The sequence below is a fragment of the Oryctolagus cuniculus genome, chromosome X (assembly GCF_051225735.1).
Source record: "Oryctolagus cuniculus isolate XC-2025 breed Fujian yellow rabbit chromosome X, ASM5122573v1, whole genome shotgun sequence".
In the NCBI taxonomy this organism is placed as follows: Eukaryota; Metazoa; Chordata; class Mammalia; order Lagomorpha; family Leporidae; genus Oryctolagus; species Oryctolagus cuniculus.
The window spans coordinates 68,883,049-68,900,915 of record NC_142888.1 but is presented as its reverse complement, the minus strand read 5'-3'; the positions used below and the strand labels follow the sequence as shown (position 1 = coordinate 68,900,915).

Sequence of the window (17,867 nt, the reverse complement as noted above, 5' to 3'; positions counted from 1 at the left end):
AGTTATAATTGCACAAAAACAAATCCATGAAATAATTTCAACTGATCAAAGTCTTGACATGAACTTCCTTAAATAAAATATACATTAAACTCAATTATTAGTAGATCCCCATAGACAAGTGATATATTATTAAAATAACACCCCCAGAATTGACTGACATATTAGTAAATACAAGAAACAAAGAGAAGTAAGTGAGGGTAATTTACTCCTCCAATAGCTGTCTCCCCGACCACAGTATGCAGGTTTCAGGATTCCTGTTTTGTTCTCACAAATAAGAGGACAAAAGTTCAGCTTAGTTTTTTAAAAAATAAAAGGTCTTTGGGGGTATCCAGGATTTTCACTACCAATATCTGATAAAAATATTTGAATAAAAATTTAAAAGATATACAAATGTTTTATGTCAAATATCAAATTGAAAAATCACTAAAGCTAAGAATAGGAATTTCCTTAATGCTAAACCACACACAAAGACACACACATACTAAATTTGATTGAAACCTCTTGCATTAAATATTAACAGAAAGTATGCCAATATTCAAGTCAGAACCCGTTTCTATCCTGATTAACAGGTACTAGGGTGCTCTAAAGGCATTTACAAGCTTTCTCCCTTCTTCACAAACACAAATGAATCTCTCACACTGAACCTGAAGAAATGTTTAAATCATCTTTTTTTACTTATTTCTAAAGAGAATATATTTCAATGAAAATAGAGTTAAAAAAAAAAAAAACTTGTTTGCAGGATAGGAGCAAAGCTCCTAAGACAGCATGTTTCTGTAGCCATTCTTTGTGATATTATCCACACAATGAAACAAAAAAAGGGGATAATCCTCACCTTTGTTCTACACATTAATGATATGTTATCATTTTTCTTACCTGTATGGAAGTAATAGAAGCTGAATGTCCCTGAAGGACTGCAACTGGTGCACAAGTTCGGAGACACCATACTCTTACAACCTTATCACAGCTGCCTGCAGCAATGAGAGTGTTTTCATAGTTAACAGCCATGTCAGAAATTTCAGCGGAGTGCCCTCGAAGTGTAGCAAGAAGGCGTCCATCATCTGTAGCCCAAATTTTCACCAAACAGTCATCTGAACCCTATAATAACACAAAAGAACAAAAAGACTTATAATGAAGAAAAAATTCACCAACTCTGCCACTCCCCCTAAAGCCAAAAAGACAAAGGAAATATTTTTACTAATAATCTAAGCCTTCCCCTTTTAATAATCTCTTTATATACAATAAGGATTCAGTAGCAAATACAAATGATGTCCAAAAGATAGCACTGATAAAGCACTGTTCCAAACTGGTGATGGTACTCGTAAAGAACTCCTTAAAAACACTACTAATCCTGAGAACTCAAAATATATTAAACTCAGCTTCAAGTGATTTGCTAATAAGCAATTATGCTATTTAGGCCTAACAGCCTCTTTTTTTCTTAATTGCTTCAATATTTTTTCTACAAATACTTAAAAATTTAACCTAAAGTCTACCTACATTTCTTTCTCAATAAAGATGAGGCTATTAACAATCTTTAGTGAAAATATTAATTGAACTTCCTACTGAGAATTTCAAAAGAGTTTTAAAAACAGTAAATATCATTCCACTTTAATGTGGTAAGTTATTTAATAATTACTTGTTTATTAAAAGACTGCATTCATTATCATCATAATCATCAACACCAAATACTTGGTGATTCATTTAGAGGCATGGAGTCATCAATGGAAGTCTGTAATGAACTCTAAGGAGTCATAACATCTCAAACTACAACCACTTATTCTGTTGACACATGTAAACATAAAAAGGGAATCATGCAATTACACATACTTCTAATGTAATTTAGTACTAAAACAATGAAATATTTTTTAGAAATGTAAGTATGCTGTAATTTTGTTCTCCAAAGCACATGATCTGGTTAATAAAAAATCAATTTCAAAAACAACCAGTACTAAAATCAAAGAAAGATACAGAAAATAACTATAATCTTTATTATTACCTGTGCAGTAAAAACATCTAATCATAACAATGATATAATCATTAATTAAGCAAAACTGGCAGCAATTATGCTAAGTGACACATGGAAAATACATTTTAATAAATGTTTTCTAAAAACAGAAAGAAAAAACATTGAGTATACTTGTTTCACATAAATTAACCACCTTTATAATATAAGGCCATCTGAAGACTTAATTTTTCAAATTAAATTTCTCAAAAGAAATTAGGAATTACATTTAATCCATTTACTTATTTAAATGAGAAAAAATTTTCAATTTCCACTTAACTTTCCTTACATTCTTATGTCCAGAATGAATGAATTGCTTATAAAACATAATGCAAAACCATGAAATCTAGCTTTAATTGTAAATCTATAATGTGTTATCATAAATTTTAAACTCACTGTAAAAATTCTTCTCCCACTTCGGTCAAATGCTACACAGTATACAGATGACAAGTGCCCCAGAATTCTCTTATGCATCTTAATGTGCTGGTAAGCAGATGAAGGAAAAATATGGCTGAAGCGACTACATCCGGTTAATTGCCTGGCAGAGGTGATATTCACTGGAAAAAATGAGAGATTGATTTTTTAAACCTACAAATAAAACCTAATTCAAGAAACTAAATCAGGAATATTAAGATGGGACTAAACAGAGTACACACAACACAGCAATTCTACCCAGTGAGAAACCTAAATTTCCTTACAAAATGCATGATTTTATGAACTCACATCGACTATAACACTATGAATACCCTTCTGTTAAATCCCAAATGCCTGATATTCTGCTTTGGCATATTGCGATTTCTCAAGCACGTTACCAATTAGCCTTTATTGGTACATTATAGTCAAAGACACTGCCTCTTTAAATATAGGTGAATATTTCTACAACATGAAGAAATTTTAGAGTAAAATTATATGTGGTTAATTAAAAACATCTTGAAAATTATACAGGGAATTTTACGAACTGCTGTCCTATCTGCTTGTACCTATCCATCCCATGTATAACTTCCTTTAAAATTTTAAGAGCAATACAAGAGACCCATGCAGTTAAAAGAGAAAGAACACTATGACTCGACCCAAGTCTTAAGTAGCAAACAATCCTTTCTAGGTTTGTTAATGGGTTCTATTTTGTTTGGCTTCTGAATCTGGAGGTTCTTTCTCTAGTTACCAATAAATTTTTGAGGCTTCATCTCTTATTAAATTATTTTAATATTGTCTTTTTGCTTTGTTTTGCGGCTTTCTTAGTTTCCTTAAAAACAGTCAGAATAAAGCATAAGTCTGCACAGTTCTCTTCCAAATACCATCTGGATTCTAATGGAGATCTTGATTCCCATGAACAGATTTATACCTCTACCCACTTGCCCTATGAAATTCTCCCTTGTACACTGAAATAGTTCACATTAAATCAAAGCAGAATCTCTGTAAGTTCAACGTCACCTTGCTTCAAGGTGACATTTCACTACACTACATTAATACACTACAAGTGATAATAGTTTTATGTTTAAGCAAAGCAAGATTAAGGCAAGAACTGAAATTTAGCTAAATTAGTATAATTAGAACCATGCTCCCCCCCAAAATGAAAGTTTTCAACATTTTGCAGGTAAAGGCTGATCTACTGGCCATTTTAAAATATGAAAATAGCAAAGGATGAATGATGAATAGCAAAATCAGAGAACTTTTGAATGTAAATCATAAGATCACATAAGAGAACTGGATATTTATATAATACTATAAGATGCAGTACTCCAAAAATAATTATAGAAAATGCATAAGCAGGCCGGCGCCGTGGCTCAATAGGCTAATCCTCCGCCTTGCGGCACCGGCACACCGGGTTCTAGTCCCGGTCGGGGCGCCGGATTCTGTCCCGGTTGCCCCTCTTCCAGGCCAGCTCTCTGCTATGGCCAGGGAGTGCAGTGGAGGATGGCCCGAGTACTTGGGCCCTGCACCCCATGGGAGACCAGGAGAAGCACCTGGCTCCTGGCTTCGGATCAGCGCGATGTGCCGGCCGCGGCAGCCATTGGAGGGTGAACCAATGGCAAAAAGGAAGACCTTTCTCTCTGTCTCTCTCTCTCACTATCCACTCTGGCTGTCAAAAATAAAAAAAAAAAAAAAAGAAAATGCATAAGCATCAGTATCATGTAAGATTATTTCTTTTTGACAGCAGTTTCATAACCCAAGCACTAAAATGTCCACAAACTTAAGATGGAAAGACTAGTCCCGCCAGCTGTGGGACTTTGGTAATTTTCCTTCTCTTGCCAAACATTTCTTATTACTCTGAGTTCCTTGAAACAATCAACCACTGCTTCTGCTTTGCTTTGCTTCATCTGTACCGTACAGTTAGATGGAGGAAAAGGTATGCTACTTTAAGGTAGAGTTTCTTAACCTAAACTACTGATACCTGGGATTGATGATTCTTAATCATGGGGGACTCTCTGTCCACTGTAGGGTATTAAGCAACATCCGGGGCCTCTACCCTCTAGATGAGAGTAGCACCCCCAGAAATAAGTAGTAATAAGAAAAAAAAGCACCTCAGGCACTGCCAAATACTCCTAGGAAAAAACTGCCCCTGGTTGAAAAATCACTGCTTGAATATGTAAAAAATTTATCAATAACAGGAAGAAAACAAACAGAAAAGCAACTTTGAGAAAGGAACCAGAGGAGATAGTCAATTGATGAAGCTGGAAAATCTTTCCATTTATTTTAGTCTTCAATTCCTTTCATCAATGTTTTATAGTTATCTGTGTTAAGATCTTTTACCTCCTTGGTTAAATCTACCCCAAAGTATTCTATCTTTTGATGTTACTGCAAATGGTATAATTTCTTAATTTATTTTTTGGATGATTTGTTGTTATAGTATCAGTTCTAACAGTTTTTAGAGGAGTTTTTGGGTTTTCTATATATAAGAACATGCCATCAGCAAACAGACACTTTCACTTCTTTTCTATATAGAATTCTCTTGCTCAATTTCTCTTACTATGACTTCTAGTGCTATTTTATAGAGTGGTGAGATTTGTCTTGTTTCTTATCTTAAAGGAAACACTTTCACATTTTCAACATTGAGTATGATATTAGCTATGGGCTTGTCATATATGTGTAGGGGAACTTTCCTTCTATACTCATTTTGTTGAATGCTTGTTTACCATAAATGGTAGATGCTTTTTCTGTATCTATTGAGATGTTTATGTCATTTTTCCCTTTCATTTTGTTAATATGTTGTATCACATTGCTTGATTCATGTATGCTGAATCATCCTTATTTCCCTGGAATAAATCCTACTTGATTATGATGAATGTGCTGTCAAATTCACTTTGCCAGTATTCTGTGGAGGATTTATGCATCTGTGTACATCAGGGGCATTGGCATGTAGTTTTCTTTTAGTTTCTTTGGCTCTTACTATCAGGATAATGCTGGCCTGATAGAGAGCTTGAAAAAAATTACCTCTTCTTGAGTATTTGTAAGAATTTGAGAACAACTGGTATTAGTTCTTTAACTGGCAGGTATCAGCAGTGAAGCCATTAGGTTATGAGTTTTCTGGGAGATTTTTATTACTGATTCAATCTTCTTGTTATTGATGTGCTTGTATTATCTATTTCTTCCTCTTTCAGTCTTGGTAGGCTGCTTATTTCCAGGAATTCATCCATTTCTTCTAGGTTATCCAATTTGTGTGCATATGGTTGCTCACAACACTCCCTTATGGTCTTCTGTATCTCATCAATTGTGATATCTCCTTTTCATCTCTAATTTTGTTCCAAGTTTTCTCTCTTCTTCTTTGGTAGTCTAGTTAAAAACTTTGTCAATTTTGTTTAATTTTCCAAAAACCCAGCTTTTAGATCCACTCCATTGTAATTCTACTCTATATTTTGTTTCTTCTGTGACCTTCATTATTTTCTTCCTTCTGCTAACATTGGGCTTACTTTGTCCTAGAGATGGCTTAACTTCCTTCTGAGGGAAGAATCTGACGTATCTCCCAAGGTTTTTTTATGTTTTCATTCTCATTTGTGTTATGATATGCATAGGATCAAAACTGAATGTCAGTTGTGTTCAGATTTTGGAATACTTGCATATGCATAATGAGACATCCTGGGGATGGAGTCAAAGTATAAAGACAACATTTATGTCTGATATACACCTTATAAACTTGAGAGTCCAGTGTTGTGGTGCAGCAGGTTAAGCTGCCACCTGTGACACTGGCGTCCCATATGAGCACTGGTTTGAGTCCTGGCTGTTCCACTTCCAATCCAGCTTCCTGCTAATGTACCTGGGAAAGCAGCAGAAAATGGCCCAATGTGCTTGGGCCCCTATCACCTATGTGGGAAACTTGGATGGAGTTCCATGATCCTGGCTTCATTCAGTATGGCCCAGTCTCAGCTATTGCAGCCATTGGGAAGTAAACCTGTAAATGGAAGATCTGTCTCTCCCTTTCTCTGTAACTACGCCTTTCAAATAAATCTTTTTAAACAAACATAACTTGAATATAATTTCATATAATATTTTAATGTACATGTTTTTTGACTATAAATCATCACATAAGGTCAAATGTGGAATTTTCCACTTGAGACATCATGTTGCAACTCAGAAATTTTATATTTTTGATTTTATATTTTTGGACAAAGGACACTCAACTTGTATTAAGTTCCACATTCATGTCATCATGGTTGATAAAAATATTCAATATGATTTCAATCTTTTAAAATTTGTTGGAGCCGGCGCTGTGGTGCAGCGGGTTAAAGCCCTAGCCTGAAGCACCGGCATCCCATATGGGTGCCGGTTCTAGTCCCAGCTGTTCCTCTTCCCATCCAGCTCTCTGCTATAGCCTGGGATAGCAGTAGAAGATGGCCCAAGTCCTTGGGCCCCTGCACCCACGTGGGAGACCCAGAAGAAGCTCCTGGTTCCTGGCTTCGGATCAGAGCAGTTCCGGCCATTGCAGTCATCTGGAGAGTGAACCACTGAATGGAAGACCCCTTTCTCTGTCTCTACCTCTCTCTGTAAGTCTGTCTTTCAAATAAATAAAATAAATCTTTAAAAAAATTTGTTAAGACTTGTTTTGTGGCCTAACAATGATCAATCCTGAAAAATTTTCCATGCACACTTGAAAAGAGCATATATTCTGCTGTTGTTCAAGAGAATGTTCTGTAATATCTGTTAAGTCCAACTGTTCTAAAGTGTGGTTCAAATCTGTTTCCTTATTTATTTTCAATCTAGGTTATTTGTCCAGTGTTGAAAAGGGGATATTGAAGGCTCCTGCTATTACTGTATTATAGCCTCTCTCCTCTCAAATGCAATATTTGCTTTCTATATTTAGGTGCTCTAAAGTTTAAGTTGTTACAGTTTAAGTAGTTACAGCTGTCATATTTTCTTGATGAATTTCTTGATGAATGTATCATTATATGATGACTATTTTTACAGTTCTTCACTTCCAGTCTATTTTGTCCAATATAAGTAACTGACCCTGATCTCTTGGTTTCCATTTGCATTGAATATCTTTTTCTATTCCTTCAGTTTCAGTCTATGTACATCCTTGAAGATGAAGTGAATCACATTTAGGCAATATATAGTTGGGTCATTTTTGTAATCTATTCAGCCAATTTATAAAATGTCAATACTACCCAAAGCAATCTACAGATTCAATGCAATCCATAACAGAATTCCAATGACTCTTTCACAGAAAGAGGAAAAAAATCTCAAAATTCATACAAACCACAAAATACCATGAATATACAAAGCAATCTTGAGCAAAAAGAACAAATCTGGAGGTAACACAGTCCTTTATTTCAAAATGTATTATTAAAGCTAATTCAATCAAAACAGCATAGTAGGAGCCAGCGCTGTGGTGTAGTGGGTAAAGCCACCGCCTGTGGTGCTAGCATCCCATGTGTGTGCTGATTTAAGCCCCAGCTGCTCCTCTTCTGATCCAGCTCTCTGTTATTGCCTGGGAAAGCAGGCCATTTGGGGAGTGAATCCACAGGTGAAAGATCTCTCTGTCTCTCCCTCTCTCTAACTATACCTCTAAAATAAAGATCTTTTTTAAAAAAATGTTAAAAATATATGTGAAACTGACTCACTATAAGAATCCCATCAAGAACCAATAGATGAGTGGATAAAGAAAATGAACAGAGGTCAGCACCGTGGCATAGCAGGTAAAGCTGCCATCTGTGACATGAGTATCCCATATAGGTGCCAGTTTGAGTCCTGGGTGCTCCACTTCTGATCTAGCTCCCTGCTAATGCACCTGGGAAAGCAGTGGAAGACAGCCCAAGTACTTTGGCTCCTGCACCCAAATGGGAGACCCAGAAGAAGCTCCTGGCTCCTGACTTCAGATCTACCCAGCTCTGGCCATTGCAGCCATTTGGGGAGTGAACCAGAGGATGGAGATCGATCTTTCTGTCTCTGCCTCTCAAAATATTTTTTAAAAAAGAAAATGAACACTTAAGTCACAGTATAAATATAAACAACAGGGACTGGCTTTGGCAGAGTGGTTAAGATGACACTTGGGATGCTCTATATCCCATATCAGAGTGTCTGGGTTTAAGTCTCCACTCTGCTTCTGTTCCAGTTTCCTGACAATGTACACCCTAGGAGGCAACAGGTGATGGCTCAAGTAGTTAGATCCCTGCCACCCACGTGGCAGACCCAAACTGAACTCCCAGCTCTTGGCTCCAGCCTGATCCAACCCCAGTTGTTGTGGCCATTTGAAGAATGAACAACCAGAGGATGGAAGATCTGATTCTGTCTCTATGTATCTGTCGGTCTTTCTCTATGTCCCTCTGCCTTAAATAAAGCCATAAATATATATTTTAAAATATAAATAATAAATATAATAAATAATAACCTAAGTCACAGCAAATGTTCAATGTTTTTGATGGGTATCAAAGGAATTCAAATGAAAATAATGAGCAGTAATTTTACTAATTCTGAAATCTAACATTAGCAATTACTATTTGAAATTACTGTGCTCCAGAATTTATAGAAGTGCTATAAAATGACATAATCCATTTGGAAAAAAATTGGAAATATATTTCAAGTCATGAAAATATGCATTATTCAACCCCTGTGAATCTATTATAGACATAACTGATTAGCAAAAAGACCTGTATGTACAAAAATATTTAGTAGAGTGTTATGTAGAATTCCAGTGAATTAAAAATAACCTGTAAGTCTAGAGTCAGAGGAATGGTTAATTTAATTATAGAATACCAATGAATTGTCATATAGGAATAGTAAATAAAACATGAAAACATCAATGTGAAAAATAATTAGGACCAAGGCAAAAACTAAAATTATAGGTGCATTATAATCTAAATTATACAAAAGTATGCATATATATGGATAAAGACAAGAAAAAAGAAATAAAACTAAGTACTTTCTATTAAAGACATAGGCAAATTTTTCAAATTTCACTTAATGTTCTTAACAATACAGTTCTATTTTAATATAAGTTTTCCATTATATTCTTCCTAGTAATCACTTAACAATCATTTTAAAAAACTATTATAAGGTATATTATACATCATTAAATGCACCTTTTCCTAACTTAGGCACTTTTTTTTGTCTGTTCAACCAACACCTGAGACAACAATGTCTACCCAATTTGCTCAGTAATTTGGTCAAATAAACAGGCCTTTAATTCTACACATTAATAAAGAATTCTGTCAACACACTTCCTTTGCATATATTCTGCATTTAGGCATTATCTTTCAGCATTGATAATTTTTGCTTTACTTATATCTACAGAGTAGTAGCAGTATTTTCCCAAAATATTAATGGCTAATAACTGACTACAAATATATAATTCAAAAGTGCCCACTTCTCACCAACACTTGAACATGTTAGGAAGAAGTAGATCGTGTTCTTCTAATATGAATATTATATAGGTCCTTTGGTAGGGGAAGCATTCAAAAATGTTTTTCCTTCTCTCAAAATTAACAGAACCCACACATACACACATAAAATCATTGTGTTGTATCTGAATGTTCCTATCAAATGTACTATTTGAGTGAATTCTTTCTTCTTGTTTGTATTATAAGCATAATACAGTTTTAGGCATGAGCAATTCTATTTCCACTGTAACAAAACAGAATGAAGTATTAATATGAAAACAACTATAAATATATTACAAAAACTGCATACCCCTCTGCCTGATATATTCACTATAATGACATTGCGTTCCCACTGTTAGGCCTTTAAAATCTATAGTATTTCAAAGTTATGTAATAAGTTTTAGTATATTTGATTATTTCAAAACCACCATAAAGTTAAGTAATATTATCTCAGCCTCTAATTAACAGGAGACTTTGCCCTACTATGTCACAGATTTAAAATGTAATATAGCTCTAAAAACTTGTTTGTAAGAGAGCAAGTAGAGTCAATGTTGTGGTGCAGTAGGTTAAGCTACTGTTTCCAATGCTGGCATCCCATATTGGAATGCCAGTTTGAATCCCAGCAGCTCCACTTCTGATACAGCTCGCTGTTATTGTGCCTCATAAGGCAATGGATGATGGTCCAAGTACTTGGGCCCCTGCCACCAATATGGGAGGCACAGATGGAGTTCCAGGCTCCTGGCTTGGGACTGGTCCAGCCCCAGCAATTACAACCATTTGAGAAGTTGTGGCCAATTGGGGAGTGAACCATCGAATGGAAGACCTCTCTCTCTCCCTGCCTCTCCTCTCTTTATGTAACTCTGACTTTGAAATAAAATAAATAAATTTTTTAAAAGCCATAAACCATGCTAGCTATTAAAAAAATCTTTAGTTCTCTCCCCTCTTAAAAAATATTTAAAAAAGAGAGAGAAAGCAACCAACCAAGATAATTTAAGTCAGAAAAAAGAATGTCTGCTTCTCTACTCACTATTGTTAAGGATTTGGGAACCTTTGAACAATAGGGCACTATTGTTTTAATTAGTTATAACTCCTTTCTATTTGGGCAGCTAAGGTAGTTATGGACAGGCTTCAATCATCCTATAGAGCATTTTCTCTTGAACAGTGATATGAACATGCCAACTTAGTGTTAAAATATTTAAATAACTTACTTTCCTTTTGAAAGGAACATTCCTTATATTTATCAATGTTGAAAAATTCAACTAGTAGTTAAATCAGTCAAATTTAGATATGTACACAATGTATTTACATAAATAATGTTCCACTTAGAATCCATTATGTCTCATAAATATTTTTATTTAAAATTTTATAGGGTAAGCTTCTAAATTATTCTGTAATAAAAGACAGAATAAAACAGACACATACACCAATGCAACAGAATTGACCTCAGAAATTAATCCACATATCTACCCAACTGTTCTTCAACAAAAGCATCAAAAAGATGAAATGGAGAAAGGACAGTCTCTTCAATAATGGTGCTGGGGAAAACTAGATAAGCACATGCCTAAGATTACAGAGTGATTCCTATTTCTCATCCCATACAAAAATCAACTCAAAATAAATCAAATATCTGAATGTAAAACCCAAAATTAGGAGAAACTACTAAACAAAAACATAGGAGGAACACTAGAAATAAGTATGGATAACAACTTTTTGGATAACACTCCAAAAGAACGGACAAAAAAAGCACAACCATTTGGCGCAATGTTGTCACTTGAGACACCTACATCCCAGATCAGCGTGCCTGGTTCAAGGCCCCACTATTGCAATTCTGATCCAGCTTCCCGCTAATGCACACCTTGGGAAGGCAGCAGATGATGGCTCAAATACCTGAGTCTCTCCCACACATGTGAAGGACCCAGACTGAGTTCCAGGACCCTGGCTTTGGCATTTGGAGAGTGAACCAGTAGATGGAATCTCTCTCTCTCTGTTTCTCTCTATCCCTATTTCTCTTTCCCATCCTCCTTTCCTTTAAAATAAAATGAAAATAATTTTTTAAACTCAAAAACTGACAAATGGGATTAGACCAAACTAGAAATTTTCTGCACAACAAAGGAAATAATCAACATAGTGAAGAGACAAGAACAGGAGATAACATTTGCAAACCATTCTTCTCACAAAAGACTAATATCTGAACATACAAGGAACTCAAAAAATTCAACAAAACAATCCACTTAAGAACTGAGCAATGATGGGGGCAACTTGGTGGTGTAAGGGTTAAGCCGCCCCCTGCAATGCAGGCATCCCATATGGACAGCTGTTTCACTTCTTTTTAATATTTTATTTAAGTTATACAAGTTTCATGTATTTCATATATACAGATTTATATATTTATTTATTAAACATTTATTTATTTGAAAGGCAGAGTTACAGAGAGGCAGAGGCTGAGAGAGAAGTATTCTATCAGCTGGTTCACTCCCCAAATGGCCGTACAGCCAGAATTGTGCTGATTCGAAACCAGGAGCCAGGAGCTTCTTCCAAGTCTTCCACGCAGATGCAGAGATCCAAAGACTTGGGCCATCTTCTACTGCTTTCCCAGCCCATAGCAGAGAGTGGGATCGGAAGTGGAGCAGCCAGGACTTGAACCTGCGCCCATATGGGATGCTGGCACTGAAGGCAGCGGCTTTATCCACTAAGCCCCAACTGTTCCACTTCTGATACAGAAGATGGCCCAAGTCCTTGGGTCCCTGCACTCTCGTGGAAGACCTAGAAGAAGCTCCCGGCTTTCGCCTGGGCCAGCCAGGCTATCTGGGGAGTGAACCAGCAGATAGAAGATCTCTCTGTCTCTCCCTCTCCCAATGACTCATTCAAATAAACAAATAAATCTTAAAAAAAAAAAAGAAGAAGAAGAAAGAGGCAATGGATGTGAATAGAAATTTCTTGAAAGAAATGCAAATAGCCAAAAACTACATGATAAAAGGCTCAACATCACCATCCTTCAGAAAAACTCAGAACAAAACAACAATGAGGTATCCCTCCCACCTGGCCTTTTTATCTTTCCACTCTATCACATAAGTGGCTACTTTCTTGTCCTGCCTATCCTGAAGGGCATCCCAAAGTCTCACTCAGAAGAAATAAACACAAGGGGAGGGCCCTGTGGCAAAGTAGGTTAAGCCTCTGCCTGTGGTGCCGGCATCTTATACGGCATCTTACACGGGCCCAGGGTAGGCTGCTCCACTTCTGATACAGCTCCCCCTGCTAATGGCCTGGAAAAGCAGTGAAGATGGCCCAAGCGCTTAGGCTCCTGCACCCATGTGGGAGACCCTGGAAGAAGCTCTTGGCATGTGGCCATTTGGGGAGTGAAACAGTGGATGGAAGACCTCACTTTCTGTCTCTCCCTCTCTCTGTCTGTAACTCTGCCTCTCAAATAAATCTTTTAAATAAAAGAAAAAGAAATAAATACAGAATCTCCGAGTTAAAAGTTGATCCTGTCACTAACATGAAGGCAAGCATTGATTTCATATGAATGTCGTAGAGGTGGTAACTGAAGAAAACAGTTCCCCGGATTGTTAAGAGTTAACTGAAGATATTGACACAACTGAAATCAATAAAGCAATGTATATAACATTGCTTTTCTTTTACAGTAAGATTTGTTGCACTCTGTGTAAAACAAAATTTATTTGTACCAATTGATATATTAAATGCCTATAAAACTAAAAACATTTTTAATTTAAAAAAGAATGGCTCATATCAAAAACAAAAAATAACAAATGCTGGCAAAGTTGTAGTGAAAAGGGAACTCTGATACACTGTTGGTGAAAATGCAAATTAGTACAGTCATTATGGAGAACAGTATAGAGGTTCCTTAAAAAACTAAAAACAGATCCACCATATGCCCCAGTTATCATACTTCTGGATATATACCCAAAGGAAATGAGGTCAGCATGTGAAAGAGATACCTATACTCCCATGTTCATTGAAGCATTATACACAATAGCAAAGATAAGGAATCAACTTATATGTTCACAGATGATGGACTTTTCCATTAGGGAAGAATGAATAAAGAAAATATAAATAAATATATTTAAACAGATATAAATAGATATAGATACACAAAAGCAGCAAAATACTATTTAGCTATAAAAAAGAATGAAATTCTGACATCTGCCGTAAAACAGATGGAACTGGAGATCATTGTGTTAAGTGAAATAAGTTAGATGCCAAAAAACAAATTACTGCACATTCTTTCTCTTATGGGGAAGTTAAAGAATATAGTCCATCTGAACTTTGAATAGTGATTACTAGCAGCTGGGGTGGGGGATAAAGGAAGGTTGGCTAATGGTTATCAAGACACAGTTAGAAGTAACAAGTTCTAATGTTCCATATCACAGTGAAGTGACTATAATTCACAAGATTGAATTATAAATACCATACAAAGGGCTGCAAAAGGGAACTGATAGGCTCCAAACAGAAAGAAAATGAAATAGGCTAGTTTCCTGGTTTGATCATTTTATGCTTTCTATATATGTTGAAATACTGTATTGTACTGTAGTCCATAAAAATGAACAAGTATTAGAAGTTAATAAAAAATTTTAAAACTTTAAACAAAACACAAAATTAAACAAATCAGTGACACATCCTATCACTGAACAGAAATAATAGATGTGTTAAATATATATTTTATTAATTTATAAAGTCATAGAAATTAATAAACAACTGTCAATGGACTTGTCGCATTCTTTCTTAAACATAATCACCGTAAGTTAATGCACTTTGACAGACCCTGGAGAAACAATTTATAAACAAGTCAAACAAGATCCCTGTCCTTACAGAATAGACTTTCTACTGTGCAAGCTATATCATTTACCCAATTTCAGGACTGAATAAAATATTTCAGTAGGGGAAAAGTGATCTAGAAAATTACATATGGTTTTTAAAATGTGTTTTTAAAATAAACTCTGCAGGTGATGCCAATATTCTGCCGGCTTTGGGAACCACAAATTATATCCAAACTCCCTTTCCTAAAATTACCCTTTCTATAACATATCTGATGATTGGCCACTCAGCTTCTGTCTAAACACTTCTAGTAAAAAGAATACTATTTCTCAGGAATGGCCACCTAATTTTCGAGCTAATCTAAGCTTTGACTCTACCTTTTAAGCCCAATTCTTCTCCCTCTAACTTCCAGAGCTTCCTCCAGGTTCTACCCCAGGGAACAATACTAAAAAAGAAAAAATTCATATCTCTTTGTTACATGGCAACCCATGAAGTACTTAAAGGTAGCTATCATTGAAACTGAGTTTCCTCTTAACACTTGAGGTCTATTCTACATTACCATAATTAGTCGTGAGTTATAGATATTCCTCTTTCCTATCATCCCCTAAGGAAAAACATTCATTCCTTAACCATAAATACTGTGTTTTTGTGGTTACTTTCTTCTCCAAGTTCTCATCAATGTCTGGCCCTCTTAAAATAAAGAATTGAACAAAATACTCCAGTGGTCTGATCAGCCCAACAGATTATTTCCCTTAATTGGGAATCTACATCTCTATGCATACAGCTCAAAACTGCAAAGATTTCGTTTGGTTTCTAAAAATGGCTGCCTTATAGTATCTAGTGACAAAAAAGGAAATACAGGGGCCGGCACTGTGGTGCAATAGGTTAATCCTCCACTTAGAGCGCCAGCATCCCATATGGGCGCCGATTCCAGTTCTGGCTGCACCTCTTCCAATACAGCTCTCTGCTGTGGCCTGGGAAAGCAGTAGAAGATGGCTGAAGTCCTTGGGCCCCTGCACCAACATGGGAGACCGGGAAAAAGCTCCTGGCTCCTGGCTTCGGATCGGCACAGCTCCAGCCGTTGAGACCATCTAGGGAGTGAACCAATGGAAGGAAGACTTTCCTCACTGTTTCTCCCTCTCACTGTCTGTAACTCTACCTCTCAAATAAATAAGTAAAATCTTTTAAAACAAAAAAGGAAATGCATTCAGTTATAACTCTTCCTTAGAAAACATATATATGTTCCTAATGATCACCTCTTTCACCTCTTTTTCTCAAAGTACACAAATTACCTGTGAAATAGTCCTTTCTGTCATTTTGTCTGAGGTTAAAGCTAACTTCACCAACCTACAGTTTCTGGAATCTAGCCTTTATTCGTTTTTATATACTTCAGCATTGAACACTAAGTCATTCTCAATTCTCCTGCCTACCTAATTTTTTAAGTTATTAATTTATTTGAAAGGCAGACTTACAGAGAGAAGGAGAGACACAGAGAAAAAGAGAACTTCCATCCGCTGGTTTACTCCCTAAATGGCCACAGCAACCAGGGCTGTGCCAGGCAGAAGCCAGGGGCCTGGAGCTTCATCTGGATCTCCCACATGGGTACAGGAGCTGAAGCACTTGGGCCATCTTCTGCTGTTTTACCAGGCACATTAGCAGGGAGCTGGATAGGAAGTGGAGCAGCTGGGTCTCGAACCAGTGCCCATATGGGTTGTCAGTGTTGCAGGCAGCAGCTTTACTCACTACATCACAACACCAGCCCTATCTCCCATCTACTTTATTATTTTTTTAAGATTTATTTATTTGAAAGTGTTATGAGGGGGAGGAATGAGAGAGAGAGAGAGAGAGAGACAGAGACAGAGACAGAGACAGAAACAGAGTCTTCTGTTCATTGGTTCACTCCCCAGGTGGCCGCAACTGCCAAGACTGAGCCATGCTGAGTTAGGCTGAAGCCAGGAGCCAGGAGGTTTATCTGGGTCTCCCACGGGGGTGCAGGGGCCCAAGCATTTGGGCCATCTCCTGCTGCTCTTCCCAGGCCAATAGCAGAGAGCTGCTTTGGAAAAGGAGCAGCCGGAATGAACCAGCGCCCATATAGGATTCCAGTGTCACAGGAAGCAGCTTCACCTGCTATACCACAGTGCTGATCCCTCTCCTATCTAGTTTAATTTTACAAAGAATATATGCCAATGGGAACAACTGTAGCATATCAGTCTTTAAATCACTTGAGCCTCTTAAAACAGCTAGATATTCATGTATCTTGGGTTCTGTTTTCTTTATTCATGCTTGCTGAACCCATTCCCATGTACAGATCATCTCCTTTGATATAGAAAACTAAAGCAAAATATGATTATCTCCAACTCTTACCTTTCTTTAAATTTTATTTAAGATAAAAATTTTACCTAAGAGTATTATGCCATCTATTTCCATATAGTAACTCTATGGAATCTTTTCCCATCTGCTGATAAGAACTTCAAATGTCCTTCTATCAGATTTTAAAAATCTTTTGCCTTACAAAGGTCCTTCTGTGTATTCCCACGAGTGGAACCATACGGAATTGCTGATATTCAACCATTTTCCACACACAAAAACATTAATTTTATATGATTCAACATAATAAATTATAATTGGAATTTGAAAGGAGGAAGGTGTCAAGCATTAGCTTGACCAGGCCATCCTTTTGTCTTCTACATTAGAGTCATCCATACTGCCCAGTGTATAGTATAATTCCATAGATTTTTTTTTATTCTTTTTATCCCTTACCCACTGCTTTTCATAGGATAGGATAGGATAAAAATTTTAAAATGGTGATGAAAGACCTCAATAAATGGAAAGACACACTGTGTTGATGGATTAGAAGGCTTAACTTAGTAAATACATTAATCCTCTGAAATCGATTTATAGGTTTAATACAATTCCTTTCAAAAGGCTCTAGTAGATATCAGGATGCTTATTCTAAAATTTGTATGCAAAGGCACCAGCCCTAGAATATAAAGCACAAATTTGACAAAGAAGAGCTAAGTAGGTTGGATTACTCTTCTCAATGTTAAAGATTTCCATACAGTTACAGTAATCAGAACAGTGTGGCACTGGTTAGTTCCAAAGGGAAGAATGCTTCTACCCAGAGGCACAACAATGATTCCATTGAATTGGGAGTTAAGACTGTTGCCCAGTCACTTTGGGCTCTCAATGCTAGATCTATATCAACAGGCACTGAAGGGAGTTATTTATTGACTGAGGTGACTGATTCTGATAGCTGAGATTTAATTTGATTGTTATTCCACAAT

The 17,867-nt window shown here is 36.4% G+C and overlaps 1 protein-coding gene across 4 annotated transcripts in view; it reads right to left on the bottom strand.

Annotated features, from left to right (window-relative positions):
- The window catches only part of BRWD3 (bromodomain and WD repeat domain containing 3), a 132,159-nt gene that overhangs the window by 76,521 nt on the left and 37,771 nt on the right, over positions 1–17,867 (bottom strand). For all 4 annotated transcript variants that reach the window (XM_051827378.3, XM_051827379.3, XM_089323893.1 and 1 more), the window contains 2 exons: positions 2,396–2,556; positions 874–1,095 (listed from right to left, as the gene is read on the bottom strand). In XM_051827378.3, coding sequence (XP_051683338.1) covers positions 874–1,095; positions 2,396–2,556 — 383 coding nt within the window. The remainder of the gene's footprint in view (positions 1–873; positions 1,096–2,395; positions 2,557–17,867) is intronic.